Consider the following 25,373-nt stretch of genomic DNA (forward strand, 5'->3'; position numbering starts at 1 on the left):
GTGGCCCGCCGGGCTCCTCTGCCCATGGAATTTCCACGGAGAATACTGGAGTGGAGTGGCTTTTATCCTATATATAAAATGGAAAAGACCTGCTATTGACATAGATACCGTTTTCCTACTGGTTCCCAATTTCATAAGAACAGAGAAAAGAAACATAGGAGAGTGAGTTTCGGGGCTTGATCTCTTTTAGGCCCAAGTGTGGGCTTCCCAGGCGGCTCAGTGGTAAAGATCCCCGTGACAGTGCAGGAGACTTGGGCGCTATCCTTGGGTCGGGAAGGTCCCCGGGAGTAGGAAATGGAAACCCACTCCAATACTGTTGCCTGGAAAATTCCATGGACAGAGAAGCCGCCTGTCAGGCTACAGTCCAGGGGGTTGCGAAGAATCAGACACGACTGAGCATATTAGCACATATATACATACTTAGGCATATACGTCGTGCGTGTGTGTATAAAACTTGTTTTATGGTTAACAGACATTTGTAGGAAGAGTTAGTCAGTGGTCATAAAGGACTCACTGTCACTTGAGCAAGATGGTATTACAATTGCTTTTTTTCCTGGCGTATTTTTTTTTTTTGGTCTAAATCCGGTTCTTTATTTTCAGGGCTACGAGGGTTCTCTTATAAAGCTCACATCTAAGCAGGTAAGCATTTCAAACTTGTACATGAATGATCACTTCTAAAATAAGTTTTAATTGACTTTCTTCAGGATTGTCACACGGGCTCAACATCCTTTTTTTTATTTCCATTAAGATTTAATTTTTCTTTATTGCTCTAAAATTAAGGGTGAGATCAGTTAGGAATTAGCAGAGGAAAATGATTCCTAATTCCAAAGCCCCCAGCTAGAGTGTCTGAGACTATCCTCAAGGAAGGCAAATATAAAGCTTCCAGCATGGTTATACTGGGATTGATCTGTATCTTCAAAAGAAATTATTGTCCAGATTCACTTTTACTGCCAATTCTTTTTTTTTTTTTTTAATACAGTTAAATAGTCAGACTTTTCATTCATAGTCAGTATGAGAAGTTGATGGTAAAGAATCAGGCTCTCTCTCAAACCCTTAATAACCACATGCAGAGTCTTAAGTCTAGAATGGCGCATAAAAGGCACAGGTGCAGAATGGAGGTAGTAATCAGTGACCCTGATAGCGGCTTCAAGTGCCTCGAAATGTTTTAGCTGTGTGCTGTTTTTAATCCTGAGCAACCGACATCTCACTTTGGGTCACTTTTCGTCTCAATACAGTATATTCTCTGGTTCATCAGGAATAGGCTGTGTTGCAACCATCCTTCTGGACTCAAAGATACTGAGTCCAAAGCAATTAGGAGTCCTCTCTTGAGTTGGAACAGTATGGTTTACACACCTAATTAAACACAGAACTTTTTAAAAACATCCCTTGGGATTTGAGATTAAAATGTTCATTATATAATTTTGATCTTGCAGTGAGACTACAGGGCTTTTATCACTGTGTCATTATATTCCTTGCACTTACAGTGTACCAAAAGGTGATTCGGTTCTCTTTGCATTTTAAACGATGAAGATGCTGAGGTACAGTGAGTTCGATGTAGGACAGTAGAGTCCCTCCACCCAAGTTTCCCTCTGTTCCCTGGTTCACTGCTGCTCACCTTCCAGCCCCTTCTAGACTTTATTTTTTTAATGATTCTCTAAATCTCCAGCTGTCCCTTGAAGAACCACCCTCACCATCCCTTTGATCCATGATAGAAATTTGGCTAAGCCACTGAGTCATGATTCTTCTGGACTGGCTTTCTGATTTCTACCCATTGCCTTCGGTCATTTCTTTATCTGAGCTCTTTGGTTTGATGTCACCTTTGACCCACAAACAGAGACATCCCCTGATATTTTTTTCTTCATATTTCTCTTTCTTTCCTTAGCCCGTAGGTTTTGTCAGTTTTGACAGTCGCTCAGAAGCAGAAGCTGCCAAGAATGCTTTGAATGTAAGTATGAATGATGTTCATCTTTGGGGGTTTCCTTATGAGGTAAAGGGAAAGTAATAGAACCTCTTTGGACAGGAAAGCAAATGGAAGGGATATGACTACTTGATCTAAGAGGAACTGACTCTAATTAGCCGCATAAAGAGATTTTGCCTAAAATTGTGGTTAGATGTGCAGACTATTAAATAACACTTTGCTCATCTCTAGCCCTTACTGTAATGCTCAAGATACCTGATGCTGGGGATTTTAATTCAGCCCAATCATATCCCATGGTGGTGTGCAGTTTACTTCAGCCCCCATTATATTCTCAGTGGCTAAGCCCAAGTCAAGAATAGATAAAAATCCTGGCTTTCCTTAACACATGAGGTTTTTAAGTTGTGTGGCTTTTAAGGGCTTCCCTGTCTGTCCAGTGGTGAAGACTCTGTGTTCTCAACGCAGCAGGTGCAAGTTCCATCCCTAGCCAGGGCTGCCTAAAAATGTATTTTTTAAAAGGTATGTGACTTTAAAAAAAAGGTTGTAGTCTTTATTCTGATTGATTTAAAATTTGCATATACTGCTTCCCCAGAAGACATTCAGCATTGTGGTGTATGATAAAGGATTTCCTTCTCCAGTGCATGAAAGGGAAAAGTGAAAGTGAAGTCGCTCAGTCTTGTCCGACTCTTAGCGGCCCCATGGACTGCAGCCCACCAGGCTCCTCCATCCATGGGATTTGCCAGGCAAGAGTACTGGAGTGGGGTGCCATTGCCTTCTCTGATAATAAAGGATAGGCAACTACAATTGAGTAGAGATAACCTGTATTTGTAAGCATTTTGTTTGCCATATTTTTAAGACTTTTTACCAGCTTTAATTTAGTAAGATTTTTTTTTCCCTCCCTTTGGTATGTTTTTTTTAAAAAAACAAAAACCAAAAGCAATTTAAGGGGAATCCACCCGAGAGAAGGTGGTAGGAAGCAGAATTTAGTTCTGGGTGCCAAGGCCTGATCCAGGTGAGGCGTCTCAGTGAAGAGCCTGGCTCCATCCTTCTCCAGACAGTTGATTTGAGCGGCTATGAATGAGGTGTGACTACAGCTGCCAGGAGTGTTGGAATACTTCTTGGAGGGTCAGCTTATGTGAACTTGCGGCTGTGGGTCCTGCAGGTGTCCTTCCAGCTGTTTCTCAGCACCTGGAGGCCCAGGGACCCTGTGGTGAAGGGGGGCTGCAGGAGGGACCCTTCCTCATGACTTGGAGACCCAAGGGAAAGGGCCTCCAAGGGAGACTGTTTACTTGGCCTATTGATGTCGTTGTGACACAGTCTTGAAAGGGTTTTCAGCTTTGGAAAACACGTGCACTCAGAAGAACAGTTTGCTCGTTATTGTTGGTTTTTCATGAAAGTATACAGGCACATCTGAGGAATCCAGGAAGTCCAGAGAGTTTAGGATATTTTGGATTTGGACTAGGGACCTCCTGGTCAGAATAACTGCTTCCTCTGTTCCTCTCCCACAGAACAAAATGTAATTATTTCCTTCAGTTGTACATGCTGAGGCACAGTGTATAACTAAAAATTTGATAGAAAAAATGGTTTTGTGAATTTTACATTATATAGATACAATCAGAATCTTTTCAGTATAACCAAATTTTAATTAAAATGGATTTCTATTTAGGCAGTGTTTCCTTTCATTCTAGCCTGGTGGGATCTTTCTTTTTCTTTTCTAATTTTAATTTTTTTTAATTAAAATTTTTTCTTTTAATTTAAAATTTTATTTACATGTAGTTGATTTACAATGTTGTCTTAATTTCTGCTGTATAGCACAGTGATTGTTATACATACATATACATTTTTTTCGCATTATGGCTTAGCACAAGGTAGTGAATATAGTTCCCTGTGCTATAGAGTAGGTCTTTGTTGTTTATTCAGTTTATATATAATAGTTTGCATCTGCTAACCCCGAATTCCCAATCCATTCCTTCCCCCTTTCCCCTCACCTTGGCAACCACAAGTCTAGTCTCTGAGTCTGATTCTATTTCGTAGTTAAGTTCATTTGTGTTATATTTCAGATTCCACAGGTAAGTGATACCATATGGTATTCGCCTTTCTCTTTCTGCCTTACTTCACTTACTATGATAATCTCTGGGTCCATCCATGTTGCTGCAAATGGCATTGTTGCATTCTTTTTGTAGCTGAGTAGCATTCCATTGCATGGACATACCACATCTTCTTTATCCAGGTTGTTTTTCTTTCCATTGTTCTTATAAAGGAAATAACAGCAGCTGAAGCTTGTTCACAAAGTGGGCTTTCCTTCTCCTTACTTTATCTCTCCTCTGTGTAGAAACATGTTACTGACTCACTGTCTGAAAAACAGTAGGTTTTTATAGTGGGTTGATTTTTTTTTTTCTAACAAAAGTTTGTTTTTTAGATGTTTAAATGGTCATAGCCACAAATTGTTTCTTTGCCTTAGTAAGAGGATAGCGAGCATCATTTTATTTTTCTTAATGCTGAGGATTCAGCTCAGTCGCTCAGTCATGTCCGTCTCTGTGACCTCATGATGGACAGGCCTTCCTGTCCATCACCAACTCCTGGAGTATACTCAAAATCATGTCCATTGAATCGGTGATGCCATCCAACCACCTCATCCTCTATCATCCCTGTCTCCTCCTGCCTTCAGTCTTTCCCAGCATCAGTGTCTTCCAACTGGTTCGATATCCTTGCCGTCCAAGGGGCTCTCAAGAGTCTTCTCCAGCACCACAGTTTGAAAGCATCAATTCTTCCGCACTGAGCCTTTTTTATGGTCCAGCTCTCACATCCGTATTTGAATATTTACTGGTGGAGTTTTAAAGCTGAGCTTGCTTCTGCTTAGAGGTTGACTTGTGAATATAGAGCATCTATTAAAGTGCTGGTTGATCTGTTTCTTGATATTTTTAACTTTTATAAAAGTATTGTATTAGAGTTTTTGGTACCTTAGAAACTGTCCTGTTCAGAGAGCTGAGACCAGAAAGGATGGATGGCCCAGCCAGGAAGGGCAGGTTTACAGCTACAGCTAGAAGGAAGCCTCCGTGTCTTAGTTCTGTCTACTTCATACAACAACTTGCTGTTTGCTTAGTCCGTGGAATGTGGCTTCATTTTTCCTAGTGGCAATGATTTAAGTCTCATTGTCCAGGACAGATGCCCACGATAAAGTTTGGTGCAGGACTGTGGATCAGGGTTTCTTTCTTCTCTTTACAGAGAACGTGGGCCCATTCAGGACAACATACTTAATCATGAAGCTGACACGTGTCTGTGACCCAACCTAGTGTGATCTTTTTCACCACCATCTTTTCTAATTGGTGAATTAAAAACATACGGTGCTCATAACCATTACAAAATTTTCTCCTTATGTCATTCGTCCAGGCTTCCCTTAAAATCTTTTCTTCGCATTCCTTTGGGGGAAGAGTTCCGTGTTGTAATGTTTTGTTTTCCACGATTGAGAAACGTAAGCCTCATTCCAGTAAGTCCCTCTTTGTAGAGTTGTTCACAGTATTATGAACCACTTGTCTGTGTTTAGAGTGTCGCTTCTTGTTGTCTGTCTGTCTTGGTTACTGTCTGTTTCAGTTATGAGTACTAAATCTTTTCCCCAAATGACTTGAAGTGATTTTTAAATCCATTTATTTTGTTTTATTTTTTTCCAGTTTTGGACTATGCTTTAGTTAGTTTGATAATTTTATGGAAAAACATGCCCAGACTCAATTAAGTGGTAACACTGAACTTTTATCAGGGGGTCAGTCAAATCTTCTAAAGTAAATACAGTATATTTTGGTTTTATAGTAAAAACACTCAAGTTAGGCTAAAAAATAGCCCAAACCCAGACTTGCCTTCAAGTTATCTGTTATCTCATTAATCCACATGACTAGAAACCCCATCCATTCTTTAACCCGACAGCAGAATATCTAACCTGTCCTTTACCTCCACTCACATTTATAATTGCTGTGCAAAACTTTCTCCATTTTCCATGCTAATGGAAGAGGGAGCTGATAATCCAAACTGTCTAGTTGTTTTTTTTTCAGATTTGTTTTTAATTTTGGAATGTAAATCAAGTGCAGCCATATTGACAGTTAACAGTCTTAATTTAGTAAAAATATGAAGAAACACAGGAAACAAGACTGGCCTGGAGGTAAGGACCCTGAGCAGAGGTGGAATAAACCATCTCTGGCTACTGCTGCCAACTGTGGAAACCCTAATACTGCCATTGCTGTGTAGCCGGAATTGTGTTTCATAAACAAGAAGGATTGGAAGTTAACACTTAAAATAGACCTGTCAGTGGTTTCTGTTTTATGTCCATTTCCATGGCAAGCGTTGTCTTACGTTGGTGTTTGAGATTCACTCATCTAGAGTACGTTAAAAAGTTGTATGTGGCCTGTTGAGTACATGTGCCATCTCGTTGGATACCCCTTCTCACCTCTTTTTAAATAGTTGTCGGCCTAGGCTTCATTATAAATTTATCAGAACTTGAGAAGTGTGATGCAGTGTAACCATGATCATTACAAATTGCCTTCACAGCTGAACCTTGCTTGGGATGTCACAATAATTTGCTTTACTCTCCAATCTAAGCTCACTGACCTAAGTGATCTCTAATTATCACTGTGCCATCAAGTCTATTGGGTTCTTTTTAAAGTAGCTTTCTTGAGGTACAACTCAATGGTTTTTGGTATATTTTTGAAGTATATAAAACATATATACCAATTTGAAATTTTAATGATTTTTTTAAGTGTACATTTAATACATTTACCATGTTGTGCAGCTAGCCCCACTATTTGTATCTTTTCATCATCCCAAACACAAACTTTGTAACCATTAAGCAATACCTCCCTGTTACTCCCTTCCTCTCACCCCTGGTAACCTGTCATCTATTCTGTATTTCTTAACTGGACTATTAACTAAAATTCTTGTCCTTTTGTGTCTGCCTTCTTTCAATTGGCATGATGTTTTCATGATTATTCCATGTTGTAGCACATACCAGAACATTGTTCCATTTTATGGTTGAATAGCATTCCATTGGATGTATATTCCGTATTTATCTGTTCATCTGTTGATGGACACTAGTGTTTTTTCCACTTGTTGGCCATTGAGAATAATGTTTCAATGAACAGTGGGTTGCAAATATGTGGGTCTTAGTTTTCAGTTCCTTTGGGCATGTACCTAGAAGTGGAATTGCTGAGTCATATGATATTAATATTTTTAGCTTTTTGAGAGATGTCCAAACTTTTTCATATTGGCGGTACCATTTTATATTCCACTGGCAATGTCTGGGAATTCCAGTTTTCACTATTGTCACTAATACTTATTTTTCTGTTGTTGTTTAAATAACAGCCATCCTACTAAGTGTAAAGTGGTCATTGGTTTTTTGATAAATACTTTTTGACTAATTTCAGTAGTAGAGTTGATTATTGCAGTTGGAGATTTGATTTCTCTTGGAATCCCATATGACTTACGATACTGTTTCTTTTAATGGGGATTAGTAAGATTTCTGTGATGTCAGTTAAAAGGAATGGAACTGTGTTACCCTTAAATAGTTTAAAGTGGAGAAGTGAAATTGTTAGTTGCTCAGTCGTGTCTGACTCTTGACACACCATGGGCTGGAGCCCACCAGGCTCCTCTGGCCATGGGATTTCCTAGGCTAGAATACTGGAGTGGGCTGCCATTCCCTTCTCCAGGGGATCTTCCTGGCCCAGGGATCGAAGCCAGGCTACTGCATTGCAGGCAGGTTCTTTACTGTTTGAACCACCAGGGAAGCCTATAATTGTTTACCTGTTCATAAAAGAAAGGAAGGGAGGAGCCAACCCTTAGATGATGATTCATTTAATAAGATAAGACTAGGATTTTGTATTCTCTCATATTCAATATGCTACACATGAAGAAAAGGTGTTTTCTGAAGGTCTCAATAGACCTTGGGTTAAAAAGAAAAAAAGCAGCTTGATTTTGAAGAGGGAAAATGTAACAGTTATCTTAGTAAGAAGAAAATGAAGAGGACTTGAGGATATATAGTATTAAATTATTTATTGGTTACTGAGGACATTTATTCATCTGTGTGGTAGAAAGAATTTTTAGAAAAATCTTGGGTAGTTTGTAAGAAAGCAAGCTGAAAAGGTACTTGGTTGTGTCCCATATGTAAAAAAAACTGATATAATCAGGAAAACTTAGTTTTCTTCATCTCCATAAATTCTTGGCATTAAAGTAAGCATAACGGTTATGTACATCACAGTGACCCTGGCCTTGTGCATGACTTAAGTTTACTTGAATAGCTTGAGCTCTCCAACTACTGAGTTTTTAAACACTTGGGTATAATTCGTTCATTGTTCCTATACCAGGTTTCTCACTTGTGAAATAGGGATATTACTTCCAAAAGTGTTAAAGGGACATCAAGGAAAAATACTTGCATGCTTACTCAGTGGTATCTGACTCTTTGTGACCCCCATGGACTATTAGCTTCTCTGTCCATGGGGTTTACCCAGGCGAGAATACTGGAATGGGTTGCTATTTCCTGCTCCAGGGGATCTTCCCGACCCAGGGACTGAACTCAGTCATGTCCGACTCTTTGCAACCCCATGGACTGCTTTTGCAACCCCATGGACTGCAGCATGCCAGGCCTCCCTGTCCATCATCAACTCCCAGAGTTTACTCAAACTCATGTCCATTGAGTCGGTCATGCCATCCAACCATCTCATCCTCTGTTGTCTCCTTCTCCTCCCACCTTCAATCTTTCCCAGCATCAGGGTCTTTTCCAGTGAGTCAGTTCTTCGCATCAGGTGGCCAAAGTATTGGAGTTTCAGCTTCAGCATCAGTCCTTCCAATGAATATTCAGGACTGATTTCCTTTAGGATGGACTGGCTGGATCTCCTTGCAATCCAAGGGACTCGGGAGTCTTCTCCAGCACCACAGTTCAAAAGTGTCAATTCTTTGGCACTCAGACTTCCCTGGTGGTGCAGACGGTAAAGCGTCTGCCTACAGTGTGGGAGACGTGGGTTCAATCCCTGGGTCAGGAAGATCTCCTGGAGAAGGAAATGGCACCTCATTCCAGTATTCTTGCCTAGAAAATCCCATGGACGGAGAAGCCTGGTGGGCTACAGTCCACGGGGTCGCAGAGAGTCGGACACGACTGAGCGACTTCACTTTCACTTTCAGCTTTTTATAGTCCAACTTTATAGTCCAGTTCTCGCATCCATACATGACTACTGGGAAAACCATAGCCTTGACTAGATGGACCTTTGTTGGCAAAGTAATGTCTCTCTGAACCCATTACCTGAATGTATTTTCTCAATGAAAAGATGTACAAACTGTTGAGCACCGAGTGATACCAGGGGAGCTTGAGACAGGTACTGGCCACACAGAAGCAGAAATTTGGATGACAGTTTCTGCGTCCTGTATCACAGGCTTTGCTGACAGCTTGTGTGAGTCAGGACTTTTGATCTTAATATTTGTACAGCTTGCGAGTTCGGTGAATTGTTTCCACTAAACAAAACCTTTTGCGTGCACAAGCATCCAGATGGCCTGTTTCAGCTCCCCATTCACCAGGCACCCTGTCAATATGTTTCTTATCAGGTCTAAAAATTTCTCCCTGAATTTCTCTTAGCCTGTTGCCCAGAGCGGTTGAAGAGGCCCATTTACTGTGATCCCAGCTGGGAACTGTGCAGGGCTGCCAGATGAGATCATGTGTCTGATCTAGTGTTTATCTGTTAAATCTGTTGATAACTGCTTACTCTTGACTTGAGTTTGGAAGCAGCCATTTGACTTCACTGAGTTGGGGGCTGCCTGTGCCCTTCCTTGATGACTGGATCCTCCTCTCTTTCTCAGCAACTGTGTGCACTTCGGGGCTTGGCAAACAGCTTAATTAGGCTACCCTCCTCACAGAAATTTGAAATAGGCCCCTTTTTTTCATGCATGTGGGGGAAGAGGGCTGCTTTTTCTGGTAGTTTTGGATTGTTACAGAACCTTGCTAAGGATACTGCAACATAGAAATTAAAAGTTGTTCTGAAAGAGCAATTGAAGATGAATGTGAGGAATTTGCTGAATTCCCAGTTAGTCTTTGAAGAAAAGGAAGTTATTTAAGTCTATGAAGCATTCACGTAGGAAAGTGGGAATTGGGATGCTAGTAAAAGACATTCTAAGGACTTGTGAAGAAGGAAAAGAATCTGGAAGAGTTTGCATCACCAGTTCCCCAAGGAAAGCGGCAGATGAAAGCCCAGGGTCTTGTACATAAACCCCTGTTTAGTCCAGTGACACGTGTGTGTGGAAATCTTAACTCTGCCCAGCTTTTCTCTAAGTGAAATAGTTCATCAAATATTACATGGCTGTGTGAAACCACCCTCAGATTCCACATTCTAGCCTTTTTCCCCCCCCTGAGGATCTACGTGTTTAAACTTATCTCGACTCTCTTTAAATGGCTATCTTGTATTGACCTTGCTTGCCCTTTCTCCATGGTTCTTCAGGTATTTCAGAAATGCTGAGAAGCTCTTTGCCCCTGTTGTAAATGAAAGTAGAAAATAATCATTAGCGTTCACAGGTCCTGTAGTGCAACGAGTGATTTATTGGCTAGGATTCTTTTTGGTCAGAAAGCCAAGCTAGTTTTAGAACCAAAGATCTTGACATCTTAGGCCATATACATTCCTGATTATTCCTCAGTGCAGCATATTTTGGGGCTTTAAATCCCAGTGAAGTGAAAAAGTGTCAGCTCCTGAGTCTCATCTGACTCTTAGTGACTCCGTGGATTATAGCCCGTCAGGCTCCTCTGTTCATGGGATTCTCCAGGCAAGAATACTGGAGTGGGTTGTCATTTCCTTCTCCAGGGGATCTTCCCAGCCCAGAATTATAACCCAGGTCTCCTGTACTGCAGGCAGATTCTTTACCATTTGAGCCATCAGGGAAGTCTTTGCTGTAAAATCACTCTTCTACTTCTTAGTGAATGATCAAACCATCATAATGTCAATGGCTTAATGTTTCTGACAGTCTATGGAGATTTGAAGTTTTGGTCCACAAAGCTGAAACTCTGTGCCTTCCTCTATAATTAAAACGCATTAGAACATTTTAAAACCTGGGGGTGGGGAGGGGTAGGACTTAATGGGGAATAGATTATTTTGACAGGACATTTGTAAATTATTCTACTCTTATTTCCTTTCACATATATACAGTATTTCTATATGATTAAATACAAACTTTTCTTGCTGCTTCAGTAGACTTTAATTATTATTACATGGAAACATTTTTAAAAATGAGAGAAGCACAAATAGTCAAGGATTGTTTTGTACCTAAAAACAGGAGGAGATAGAGTAAATGTTTCTAGAATGTGAAACATACATCTAATGCATTATAAACATGGGAATAAGAGGATAAGGAATGAAATAATTCTAGTGAACATCAAACTTACTAATTTAGAATGTTAAAAGTAATAAAATCTGCCTTAAAATGCTAACATCTGTAGAAAAATAAGCCATGAAATATATTGACTAAAATTTCTCTTCTAAAAATGTAGTGATAAGTTTCAAAAGAAAACAGTTTGGAAAAATTAAGGGGTACCTCAAGTAACCTTGACATTGCATAAAAGGATGTGTGTTTTGGTTTTCTAGGCATTGTGGCAAGTTGATTTGAAAGATTGTTTTTAAGTGAGAAGATTCAAATAATTTCCCTGGGAAATAAAGTCGGGTAGAAAATTCCTAGTGTGAACTTTCCCCTTGGTAACTATAAGCTTGTTTTTGCATCTGTGACTCTTTCTGGTTTGCAGATAGGCTCACTAGTAGCATATGTTTTTTTAGATTCCACATTTAAGCAATATCATATAGTTGTCTTGATATTTGTCTTTGACGGCACTCAGCATAACGCTAAGTTCAGGTGGCATTATTTTGTTTTTTCTAAAGGCTGAGTAATACTCTACTGGATATATGTACCACATCTTTATCCATTTCTCCATTGATGGACTTAAAGGTTACTTCCGTGTTCTGGCTATTGTAAATAGCGCTGCAGTGAGCATTGGGGTACATGTATCTTTTTAGATTAATGGTTTTCTCTGGATATATGCCAGGAATGGGATTGCTGGAGCATGTGGTATCTCTATTCTTAGTTTTTTAAGGAACCTGCCTACTTTTCTCCATAGTGACTGTACCTGTTTACACCCAGTTTGTATATGGATAGCATAGGCATTTTCACAATACTGATTCTTCCAGTCCAAGAACTTGGTATATCTCTTCATCTGTTTGTATCATCTTTGATTTCTTTCATCATTATCTTACAGTTTTCTGAGTATAGGTCTTTTGCTTTCTTAAATAGGCTTATTCTTAGGTATTTCATTCTCTTTGATGTGATGGCAAATGGATTTGTTACAGCATTGTTTTTCATAGGATTTTAGCATTCATTTAGAAAGCTGGTATAATGTTGCCAATGAAGGAAAACTGAATAGAAGGCAGGAAAAGCCCATCCTGGGTTACAGGTCACAGATAGACCTCAATGTAAAAAGTGAACAACCAGGTTATAAAAGAGAATCTGACTGTTTTATACACCTTGGGATGCTCAATAGATACAAATGGAGCAAGCTCCTAGGAAAGTTCATAGTAGTTGATTTTTGCCGAGCATTGCTATATCTTCTTAGCTTATCTGTGGGGGTATCCACTAAATTCTAAAAACATACTTAACATATCCCTAAGAATGAATTTTAATTCACTGATATTAAAAGTAAGTTGCACATTTGATTTAGGTGGGTGGTTTTTTTTTTGTATTTGTGCATAACAGTAAGTGTATACCTGTGAAAAGGTACTAATCTCTAAATTGTGGCTGAGAGGAGAACAGAAAGTGTGTCTTCTTGGTAACCACTTAGCATGTCTGAAGGGCTTTCTGGTCAAAGGCAGTGTAATAAAGGTGTCAAGCAGGCCGACCTGGCTCAAATCCAGGTTTTGCCACTTACTAAATCAAGGTTTTCTGCACCTAAATTTTCCTTCTGTTAATACTGACAGTACCCATCACAAAAGGTTAGGGCATCAAATTAAATAATATAGGTATTTTTAAAGTCACTAGTGCTCAATAAATGGTAAAAATTCTGATAATTGGTGATAACTGTCAAAAAGAACTGGTTTTAATTCCTTAAGTCCCCTTTTCCGCAGTTTGATTTAAAAGTAATTTCTGTGGAATCCCAAATTACACTGGGTTCAGAGTCCTTCTAAACATTTATTTGTTTTATAGTATTGTTAATGGTAAGTTGATTCATCAATCCTTGGAGTTTTTTAGGGAAACAAAGTCATAGTGTTGTCCTTAATATTCAAGTATCCAGAGAGGGAGGCTCAAAAGGGAGGGGATGTATATATGTATCCATAGGGCTCTTTCATGTTGTTGTACAGCAGAAACAACATTGTAAAGCAATCCTCTGCCAATTAAAGAAGAAAAAGCCTCCAAAATACTGTGAGCCCAACAAGCGCACTCTCATCTCACGTTTATTCTGTTAAGCTGACTATGCACTTGGCTTTCTCCAGTTCCAGTTCCAGTCCAATCTGTTTAAAACCAGAGACACCGCCCCGGCCCCCCCCCCCCCCATCAATTCCATAGGAATTTATGTAACAGCCAGTGAGATTCTTTAGTGTTTTGTGTCTAGACGAGCCTTTTAGAGAGGGAGAAATTTGGACTCTGCCTTGTCAGATCCCGGTAAGTGTCCTTGAGGCACCGCTTTTGAGAGGAGGAAGTGTGCTGATTCACGTTGCTCAGAGATGAGATCCGCTTTGACTCACTTTATTTTGGCTCCCTGTGCAGCACAGGAAGTACTTTGCAGTGAACTTCCGAAGTTTGGACTTCACTGTTTACATTCTTTTCAACTAACTCTTGCTTAAGCCCCAGATTCTTGGTTGGAAAGAGCCTGCAAGCCATTTGATGGCCTGGGCTCAAAGTTTTTTAAAAAACAGTTTAAGGAGGAAATGCTACCTTCTTTTTAAAATTTCTTTATTTTTGTTGTATTCATCAGAACACATTTCCCACCCACAGATCGATTTATGTCGTCATGTTAATAAGTGACTTTGGGGACCAAATAAATAACTTATTGGTTAAAAAAACACAACTGAACTCATTTTTATCCTCTATAAAGTTGAGGATATACCATCATTGACTTTTTAAAAATATGTTTAATCTTTAAATGTAATGAAACCTTTACTTTCTAAAGACTTGTCTTTTTCCTGATGTGTAGCTGAAAAATACATAACTTGGAGGTACATGTTTTTGACTCTCCTTGGTATTTCACTTCATTAAGATTATCCTAAATTTGGTTATACACACGCAGTATGGGACAGTCCACTGGATCCTGTTGGGGTGAGGGCTGTTCATTGCTGATAAACTAGAGAGCAGAAACAGGGCTGTAAAAATATTCTCGGAGGCCCGTTGTGGGCTGTATCTGATCTTTAAATGGAAGTCTTTTGAAATGGTTTTGGAACATTTAGGCAACTGCCTTTTTTTCAGTTGTAGGGTTTGTATATATCACCACTGTTCTCCCCCCACCGCTCCTATTTGCTTCTGCACCAGTCACTAATAAAGACTCAAAGTAAACTTTGCACAGCGATCCTTGAAGCATATACAGAAAGTTAAGATGGGTGCTCAAATGACTTAACATGCACTGTCCGTGAACCTGAAAGAAGAGTGTGTTAAATGCATTCTCTCCGCCTGCCTACCTCACAAGTAGGACTCACTCTTCATAGGCATTTCTAAGTAGACATAGAAAGACTTGGTTTTTATAATTCCAAGATTGTTTATATTGCACAGTATTCATCATTCAACGTGTCTCAGAGTTTAGAAAGTACCTTAATAACACACTCACATATAGCCACTGGCATGCACCTAATATGTGCAAGAGTGTGTAGGTTTTTTTCGTTACAGTAATTAGAAAATTAGTGTGTAATTAGTATGATTATTCTTTGCCTTAAAGAACTGACATCACTCTTTTAACTTTAGTCTCAACACTAGTAAACACCAGTAACCCTTTTATCTTTAAAGGACCAAGTCATCTATTCATGATACATTGGATTCGGAATTAATAAGCATTTAGAAATGCACTCCTTTGTAGTTTAATTCTGGGTTTGGTGATTTGTACAAGCTGTATGAACACGTGTGTGGCCTTAATGAAAGTGATGCCCTCAATTTGCCATCACTAGGAAAAGAGATTTACACTATTATTTTCCAGTTGTAATTGATAGGAATTTGAACATAAACACCCTTGCCTTTTCATCAGATACACTGTGTGGCCAGCTATATATATTTTCTAGACTGGCTGGTTTAGAAATATACACTGTGGCTAGGGACAGGGTTGTGATTTCTTTTGTTTTATCGTTTAGCTTTCCTTTTTCTTCGGTGCCAGATTCACTGATTTAAGCTCATGATCTGGGCTTTACAGAGATGAACCACACACCCTAAGAATCATTTACCTTGGCCTAGCACAATTTATCTCTTACATTTCTTTGGGCTACCTCTTGAATCCCTGAAGTTTTTGCTGAGACAGCTCTAAGGTTTTGCACAAATACCAAGTAGTTGGTTAAGGCAGAACCTCTTTGTTGATTCCTCAAACAAGTTAACCATCAAAATTCTGAGCTTCCTCCGGTGTCCAGCAGAGGAGCAACAGACATCAGACTAATGTCACAGACCACCCTCAAGCCAATGTGGACCGTCAAGAGATTGTGTGCAGGTTTGCTCCAGATCACATTAAGATCTTCTCAGAAATAGAGACGCAGGCCTAGAGAACTTCTGGCCACAGTGGGGGAAGGAGAGTCTGTGTATATATTGAGGGTGGGCTGAATTGAGACAGTAGCATGGAAACATACATTACCGTATATAAAACAGATAGCTGGTGGGAAGTGGCTGAATAACACCTGGAGTTCAACCCAGGGCTCTGGGATGACTTTCAGGGGGTGAGACGGAGGTTCAGTAAGGATGGAACGTGTATATACTTGCAACTGATTCATGTTGTTGTACGGCAGAAACCAATACCACATTGTAAAGCAATCATCCTCGAATTAATAAAATCTTCCCAGAGTCAGAAAGTGAAAAACCATTGCCGAGTATCTGTGTTCTTTTAAACTTTCATCGTGAGAGCCGCTTCGTGCCTTCGTTCAGCAGATAGCTGAATGACCGCCTTTTACTCCCGCTATTACTCCCTCCCCAGGGGGAGTGAGGAGATGCTTAGGTTTACAGTCACTGTCCCATTAATGAGACAGGAAGGAAAGAGTCTTCAGGACTAGACAGTAAGAGGGACTGCTGGCAGCGCAAGTCACATTTGGCCTTTGTGGTTTAAGGATTCCAAGAGATGCCTTTGTCCCCACCAGAAGAGTTGGCCCTGTGTGTCTTCAGAGGGAAAATGTTAATGTCAGGATTCCTGAATGGACGCGGGCTCTCTGCACTCTGGCCTGTGCCGCCTTCATGTAATAATATTTGTCTCCAAGCATCACTATAAAATAGTGCTGTAACAGGTTAACTGACTGCGCTTGAAGTGGAGACATCCCCTTCCTCACGTCGTCAGGGCCCAGCTCTCTCAATCATCCTTTTCAGGACAGTTTGAGAACATAGTGGCAAAAGTTCAAACAGTCATGCCCTCTCAACCCTTTGGAAAATAAACTCCGTTTGACTCGGATTCTGTTGACAAGTTAAAGATGGAGTTTATAGCATTTTCAAAGGCTCTGTCATGACTTTATAGTCATCCTCTACAAAGCAGATTCTTCCAGGGCATGGTTATGTACCAGTGGGGGTACGGCGAGCTGCCTAACAAAAAGTGTGCTTTACTGGAAAAGAAATAAATTTAGGCGGGGTGAGTGGTACGGAGACCCAGATCCAAAGGACTTTCACCTAATTTCTCCTCCATGGTGGATTCAGTCTCTGGAGTTACCCAAGAGCTACTCAGACTGTGAGAAACCAGTAGACATGGGCTAGAGAATTCTAAGGTCACACATCCGTTCCCTGTGGGAGAAATGAAACCAGAGAGAATAAAAGAGTATTTTGAACCTGTACATCACTAGCTTCTCAAACAGCAGCTCAGGTAGCCTGCTTCCTGCAGTTGGAGGAAGTCTGATAGTGGAATATGAATGGCATCCTTCTCTTTTACACGTGGTAGAAGCACCGTTCCAGAAAGTCCAATGGAGAAGAAACCCCATCAGTCCATGGTAGCTGGGCCGCAGGAGTGTTTCATAAGCTGACATTGATCTAACCATGGAGCAGAACTCATTTTTTTTTAATGTCAACCCTGTGATGTATGGACGGTTATTCCCAGTTCATAGATTAGGAAACTGAGGCACAAAAGTTAAAAAACATACCCAAGACCAGTAGTGGAGGTCGATATGAATGCATATGGGCAGACTTCAAAACCTAGACAGTTGCTAAATTTTAAGTCGATGTTTGGAGGGAGGTTCTTCTCAAAATTGGTTGTGACCCTGAATGGTGTATCTCCTTATAATTGTCATTATAATTCACTACAAGTGATGGTTGTTCTGGACATCCTGTTTTCTTGCTTCCTTCACCAATATGTGGAAAAGTATTCACCAAGACAATTTTCTATTTGTTTTTCTGATCATTCTAGATTAGCTGTGGAGGAGGGGCATCAGAAACAAGGTTTCCCTCATTTTGTTTTTGTGTCAGATTTAACCTAACCTTAACTAGTTGTAGGTTTTACTGTAAGATCTGGCTTAGTTTTGAGACGATCTGAATTTGAATTCTGTTCTTCACACAAAAGTGAAGGCAGAGATAAACTGTGTTTTACTAAGTGGCCTAGGAAATATAAAAATTTTTTTATTCCAAGCCAAGGTTGGCTAGTGAGAGATAATCGTGGGTTTCTCTGTCTTGGCCAAGCTGGTTCCATTGTGACACTCAGACCTGAGCTGGTTCCACAGTATTAATCAGAGGAGGAATTATTCAATACGTAGGCTTCAAATCAAGGGTAAACCTCAGGAGACATTTTAGTCTAGATGTGGACATAGAACTGAACTTCTCAAAACAAGATAAAGCTTCATTGTATTTTAAGGAATAAATATCTGGTTGAGAAAATTCTACAATTTTTTTTTTAATTCAAAGAGTTAAAAATGAGGGGCTATAAGACATTTGGGCTTCCCTGCTGGTTCAGATGGTAACAGATTTGTTTGCAATGCGGGAGACCTGGGTTCAATCCCTGGGTTGGGAAGATCCCCTGGAGAAGGGAATGGCAACCCACTCCAGTTTTCTTGCCTGGGAAATCCCATGGACAGAGGAGCCTGGCGGGCTGCAGTCCATGGGGTCTTAAAGAGTCAGACGTGACTGAGCACCTAAGACATCTAGAAACATAATGGTTATTGGAAGATTTTTACTTTTTTTTTTTCTTTTTTAATGTGGACTATGTTTTAAAAGTCTTCACTGAAAATGAATTTTTTACAATATTATTTCTCTTCTATGCTTTGGTGTTTTCATCCCTGAGGCCTGTGGGATCTTAGTTCCTGGATCAGGGTTTGAACCTGCACTCCCTGCATTGGAAGGCAAAGTCTTAGCCAGTGGACCTCCAGGGAAGTCCCTGGAAGACTTTTAAATCAGTCAGTGGAGTGGGTCCGAGTCCAGCTCTGATGGGTATAACCATGTAACCCAGAGTGCATCGTTTGGAACTGGATCTCTTTCTGAAAGCTTGATCTAGATACGTTACCATGGAAAGGGACACATTCTTTCCAGATGACTCTGCTTAGGCGAGGACGACAGTGAGTAGTAAATCAGATTATTCTAAGGTAAATCCAGGGCAAGCGCTTTGAGGTAGTTGGATTAAGAAAAAGAACAAGGAGTAATCGGTCTGAGGGTTTCTCAATGGGCAGTGACCCAGCGGCACGAGCTGTCGTATTAACAGTGCTGTTGTTTCTGCAAACAATGCCCTTATTTAGGAAAAGTATGAAATATGGTTTACATCTGATGGATTCTTCTCTTCACTTACTCATTCTCTGTTGGAATTCACGTCTGCCTAAATTTTAGCACAGCGAAAACTGAACAGCAACCTCCATTCTTATGTGAGAATAATGTCTTCTTCATGGAACTGTAATGGACGGAGGTTCATGACATTATACAGGAGACAGGGATCAAGACCATCCCCAAGAAAAAGAAATGCAAAACAAAATGGCCATCTGAGGAGGCCTTACAAATAGCTGTGAAAAGAAGAGAAGCGAAAAGCAAAGGAGAAAAGGAAAGAAACAAGCATCTGGATGCAGAGTTCCAAAGAATAGCAAGGAGAGATAAGAAAGACTGCCTCAGCGATCAATGCAAAGAAATAGAGGAAAACAACAGAATGGGAAAGACTAGAGATCTCTTCAAGAAAATTAGAGATACCAGGGGAACATTTCATGCAAAGATGAGCTTGATAAAGGACAGAAATGGTCTGGACCTAACAGAAGCAGAAGATATTAAGAAGAGGTGGCAAGAATACACAGAAAGTGAAAGTGAAGTCGCTCAGTCATGTCCAACTCTTTGCAACCCCATGGACTGTAGTCTACCAGGCTCCTCTGTCCATGGGATTTCCCAGGCAATAGTCCTGGAGTGGATTGCCATTTCCTTCTCCAGGGGATCTTCCCAACCCAGGGATCGAAGCCGGGCCTCTCACATTTTACACAGACGCTTTACTGTCTGAGCCACCAGGGAAGAATACACAGAACTGTACAAAAAAATCTTCATGACCCAAATAATCATGATGATGTGATCACTCACCTAGAGCCAGGCATCCTGGAATGTGAAGTCAAGTGGGCCTTAGAAAGCATCACTACGAACAAAGCTGGTGGAGGTGATGGAATTCCAGTTGAGCTATTTCAGATCCTGAAAGATGATGCTGTGAAAGTGCCGCACTCAGAATGTCAGCAAATTTGGGAAACAGCAGTGGCCACAGAACTGGAAAAGGTCAGTCTTCATTCCAATCCCAAAGAAAGGCAATGCTCAAACTACTGCACAATTGCACTCATCTCACATGCTAGTAAAGTAATGTTCAAAATTCTCCAAGCCAGGCTTCAGCAGTACGTGAACCGTGAACACCCAGATGTTCAAGCTGGTTTTAGAAAAGGCAGAGGAACCAGAGATCAAATTGCCAACATTCGCTGGATCATGGAAAAAGCAAGAGGGTACCAGAAAAACATCTATTCTGCTTTATTGAGTATGTCAAAGCCTTTGACTGTGTGGATCACAATTAACTGTGGAAAATTCTGAAAGATGGGAATACCAGACACCTGACCCGCCTCTTGAGAAACCTGTATGCAGGTCAGGAAGCAACAGTGAGAACTGGACATGGAACAACAGACTGGTTCCAAATAGGAAAAGGAGTATATCAAGGCTGTATATTGTTACCCTGCTTATTTAACTTCTATGTAGAGTACATCATGAGAAACGCTGGGCTGGAAGAAGCACAAGCTGGAATCAAGATTGCCGGGAAAAATATCAATAACCTCAGATATGCAGATGACACGACCCTTATGGCAGAAAGTAAAGAGGAACTAAATAGCCTCTTGATGAAAGTGAAAGAGGAGAGTGAAAAAGTTGGCTTAAAGCTCAACATTCGGAAAACGAAGATCATGGCATCTGGTCCCATCACTTCATGGGAAATAGATGGGGAAACAGTGGTTGACTTTATTTTTCTGGGCTCCAAAATCACTGCAGATGGTGATTGCAGCCATGAAATTAAAAGACGCTTACTCTTTGAAAGGAAAGTTATGACCAACCTAGATAGCATATTCAAAAGCAGAGACATTACTTTGCCGACTAAGGTCCATCTAGTCAAGGCTGTGGTTTTCCAGTGGTCATGTATGGATCTGAGAGTTGGACTGTGAAGAAAGCTGAGTGCTGAAGAATTGATGCTGTTGAACTGTGGTGTTGGAGAAGACTCTTGAGAGTCCCTTGGACTGCAAGGAGATCCAACCAGTCCATTCTGAAGGAGATCAGCCCTGGGATTTTGGCCACCTCATTCGAAGAGTTGACTCTAATGACCCTGATGCTGGGAGGGATTGGGAGCAGGAGGAGAAGGGGACAACAGAGGATGAGATTGGCTGGATGGCATCACCGAGTCGATGGACATGAGTTTGGGTAAACTCCGGGAGTTGGTGATAGACAGGGAGGCCTGGTGTGCTGTGATTCATTAGGTTGCAAAGAGTTGGACACGACTGAGCGACTGAACTGAATGTATACACGTGCACGCAGTCAGCGAGAATCAAAATTAACTTCTGATCTGGATTCTGCCAGTAGTTAATCAGGGCTTTAGGGAGATTGCTTGACTTTTCTTCACCTTCATTTCTTCATGTATGTTCGGGAGGCTATGGAACTTTGGATGAGGCAGTTCTTATATCATACGGGACTGCCCTACTCCTTCTAGGAGTTTAACATCCTTAGTACCTTCTGCTTAAAAGCACTGTGATACATTTCCAGATATTTCTAAGGCATGTGCTGGATAGTCGGGATGGGGGACAGGTACCCATGGTTGAAAACTGTTAGGTTAGGCTGTCCCCAGTGTGCAGTGCCAAGTTCTGTGACTTCTGTCCTCTACACACTCAATGCTTAGGAGTTGAGAACCTACCCCAGTTCACCCTCAGTTCCCCTCTTCTGTGATCTTTACTCAGATCGTTTGTTTTATAGTTTTGTTTTAACGTTTGGGCATCACAACTCTTCACTGCTGGTACCATGACATCTTATAAATGGTAGAAAAATTCTACTCATTGATTCATTTTCAGAAACTGTATTGAGTTTGGAGAAAATTTTGAAATTGTGGCATTGGCCCCCCTCCCCCCACCATTTCCTTTCCTCCAGTCATCTTTTCTGTATCTGTCACATACAGAGAAATCTTCCCTTCTGTCCCCGCTTGTCTCTGAATGAACCCCGTCCATTCCAAAGTAACATGTTACCCAAGCGTGTTTCTGTTTGGCTGGTCATTGAGCCCTTTTAAGGCTCTGACTGAATATAACAACTGTTTTCCGAATCCTGGGGAAACTTTTCAATATACCTTGCCTAGAGTCTGTTTCTAATTCTATTGAATATTTTATGCTGCCTTTAGAAGAGAAAGATGTATTCAGAAAACTATAAATATATTCCCCTAAGACTATCTCTGAAGTAGGTATTTACCTCCTCTTACTATCTGATGGGAGTAACATGTCTATCAGTAATTTTCAGAAAAGTTAATATTTCTAACTTTTTTTTAACCCTAAAAGGTAAAAATTCTTTCAGTTTCATTTTTCTGTGTTGAAAGATTTGTGCTCCCCAAGTTAACATCCTTTTCTTGTGACCAAAATGCTGTTTGAAAATAAAAGCCTTTTATTCTTAACCCTCTTTACAAAATGTTTTAAAATATAACGGCATAAAGATAGAAAAATCGAGACCACATTGAGACACCACTTCACACCCAGTAGGGTGGTGAAAATAAAGATGGGCAATAGCAAGTGCTGGTGAGGATGTGAAAAAATTTGAATCCTCATACATTAATGGTGGATTGAAATGGTATAGCTACATCTGAAAACAGTTTCACAGTCCTTCAAAAAAAAGTTAACATAAGAGTTATATTCTATGCTCCAGCAGTTCTTCTCCTAGAGAACTGAAAACATATCCACACAAAAACTTGTACACAGTGTTCAAAGCAGCCCCCCAAAGTTGCAACAACCCAATGTCCAGCTGGTGAAAGGATAACATGTGATACGTTTGTACAATCGTGTATTATTCAGCAATTAACAATGGATGGATCTTGAAAACATTCTGACGGAAAGAAAACAGTTTAAAAAGATCAGATGATGTGGGATTCCATTTATAAGAAATGTCCCTAATGAATAGGTACAGAGACCAAAGTGGATTTGTGGTTGGGAGAGGGGAGTGAGTGCAGTGGAGTGAGAGAGAGGAGTGGGGAGAGACTGCTAATGGATACCGTGCCCTTTTGGGGTGATGAAAGTGTTCTCAAGCTGTATGGTGCGGATGGTTACACAAGTCTGACTATACTAAAAAATCATTCAATTTCATATAAAAGGGTGACTTGAATGGTGTGTGAATTGTGTTTATTTTTAAAACGTTATTTCGTTACTTGGGGTCGTGTGGGGTCTTCATCTCTGCCTGGGCTTGTCTGTCATTGTGGTGATTGGGGGCTACTCTAGTTGGTGGTGTGCCGGCTTCTCAATCAATGTGGTGACTTCTCTCTTTGTGGAGCACAGGCTGTAAGGTGCTCCAGCTTCAGTGGTTGCGGCAGGTGGGGTCAGTAGTTAGAGCTTCCGGGCTCTAGAGCACAGGCTCAGTAGCTGGGGTGCTCGAGCTTAGCTGCTCTGCAGCACGTGGCATCTTCCCAGACCAGGGATTGAACCCGAGTCTCCTGCATTGGCAGGTGGATTCTTTACCACTGAGCCACCAGGAAGCCTGTGAACTATTTTTAATAACAGCTTTATGCACTGTGTCTATAATAGCAGAAACTACTGTCAAAACTTTGAGAGCATTGAATTTTTAGTTAGGCTGACATTAAATAACTGAAGTAGAAACTTAAGTCATAAGTAAAAGACCCCTGTCTCTTAGCAGGAAAGGATTCAACTACATTTTTGTGTTAAAAAAAAAGTTTTTTAATGTGTTGTAATTAAGCCACCTCCTACCTCTGAAGATCTTGCCTATATCTTCCTGTATATACTACTATGACTAGAAATCTTTTGAGTACATTGTGTATAAGAATAAATACTAATAAGAATCATTTTCTCGTTTGTTAGCTTGTTTGAGTCAGCAGTAGGTGAAGGAATTTATTAGCTTGTCCTGGTCAACCATAGTGAAGGGAACGGGTGTTGGAGCCCTGAGTTTCTTAATGAAGAAGTCTTCTTGGTTTCTTGGTTCCTGAGAAACTGGATAGTTGTTTATTGAAGCTCAACTAGTTCATGATCTCAGTGAATTGGAATATACATGCTTTGCAAACCCCTCACGTCACCAGCAGAGTATGCCTTTCTCTTTATTACTCCTGAGAATTGATTCAGTTCTTTCTTCCCTATGGATCTTGTTTTGTATACCACTGTTTATAGAAGTGAGCAGTGTTTTTTGAACTTTTCTGTTTAAAACTTTATAGTTCTGATTATTTAGAAGGGAATCACTTTACCTCTCACTCCCTAATCCTACTACACTGTCTGATTTCTTTTGCTTTGTAGGATGATAGTCACTACCATTAAAAAAAATTAAGTAACTAACACAGCTTTGTAATAAAGGTCAATGGCAGTATGGAGATTCCTTAAAAAACTAGAAATAAAACCACCATATGGCCCAGCAATCCCACTCCTAGGCATATACTCTGGGGAAACCAAAACTGAAAAAGACACATGTACCCCAGTGTTCATTGCAGCACTGTTTACAATAGCTAGAACGTGGAAGCAACCTAGATGTCCGTCAACAGATGAATGGATAAAGAAATTGTGGTACATATACACAATGGAATATTACTCAGGCATAAAAAGAAATGCATTTGAATTAATTCTAATGAGGTGGATGAACCTCAGTTCAATTCAGTCGCTCAGTCGTGTCAGACTCTTTGCCACCCCATGAATCGCAGCACGCCTGTCTGTCACCAACTCCCGGAGTTCACACAGACTCATGTCCATCGAGTCAGTGATGCCATCCAGCCATCTCATCCTCTGTCGTCCCCTTCTCCTCCTGCCCCAAATCCCTCCCGGCATCAGAGTCTTTTCTAATGAGTCAGCTCTTCACACGAAACTGGAGTTTCAGCTTCAGCATCATTCCCTCCAAAGAAATCCCAGGGCTGATCTCCTTCAGAATGGACTGGTTGGATCTCCTTGCCAGTCCAAGGGACTCTCAAGAGTCTTCTCCAACACCACAGTTCAACAGCATCAATTCTTCAGCACTCAGCTTTCTTCACAGTCCAACTCTCAGATCCATACATGACCACTGGAAAAACCATAGCCTTGACTAGACAGACCTTTGTTGGCAAAATAATGTCTTTGCTTTTGAATATGCTATCTAGGTTGCTCGTAACTTTTCTTCCAAGGAGTAAGTGTCTTTTAATTTCATGGCTGCAGTCACCATCTGCAGTGACTAGACCCTATTATAAAGTAAAGTAAGTCAGAGAAAGGTAAATATCATATACTAACACATATATACGGAATCTAGAAAGATGGTACCAAAGAACTTATTTGCAAGGCAGCAATGGAGAAAGAACATAAGAGATTTATGGACACGGGGAGAGGGGAAGAGAGGGTGAGGTGTATGGAGAGAGTAACTTGGAGACTTACATTACCACATGTAAAATAGCCAGTAGGAATTTGCTTTATGGCTCAGGAAAGTCAAACAGGAGCTCTGTATCAACCTAGAGGGGGTGGGATGGGGAAGGAGATGGGAGAGAGGTTCAAAAGGGAAGGGATATATGTATACCTGTGGCTGATTCATGTTGAGATTTGACAGAAGAGAACAAAATTCTGTAAAGCAATATCCTTTTAAAAAGTAAATTCTTTAAAAGGTCAGTGGGTACCAGGTATATCAGTAACCACCTGGT

At 40.6% G+C, this 25,373-nt stretch overlaps 1 protein-coding gene across 3 annotated transcripts in view; it reads left to right on the forward strand.

Annotated features, from left to right (window-relative positions):
- The window catches only part of RBPMS (RNA binding protein, mRNA processing factor), a 202,308-nt gene that overhangs the window by 83,146 nt on the left and 93,789 nt on the right, over positions 1–25,373 (forward strand). For all 3 annotated transcript variants that reach the window (XR_005721459.1, XR_005721460.1, XM_040242895.1), the window contains exons 3-4: positions 601–639; positions 1,883–1,945. Coding sequence is in view for 1 of the 3 variants with exons in the window: in XM_040242895.1 (XP_040098829.1) it covers positions 601–639; positions 1,883–1,945 (102 nt within the window). In the remaining 2 variants the exon portion in view is untranslated. The remainder of the gene's footprint in view (positions 1–600; positions 640–1,882; positions 1,946–25,373) is intronic.

This window comes from Oryx dammah, unplaced genomic scaffold (assembly GCF_014754425.2).
Source record: "Oryx dammah isolate SB20612 unplaced genomic scaffold, SCBI_Odam_1.1 HiC_scaffold_7, whole genome shotgun sequence".
Lineage (NCBI taxonomy): Eukaryota > Metazoa > Chordata > Mammalia > Artiodactyla > Bovidae > Oryx > Oryx dammah.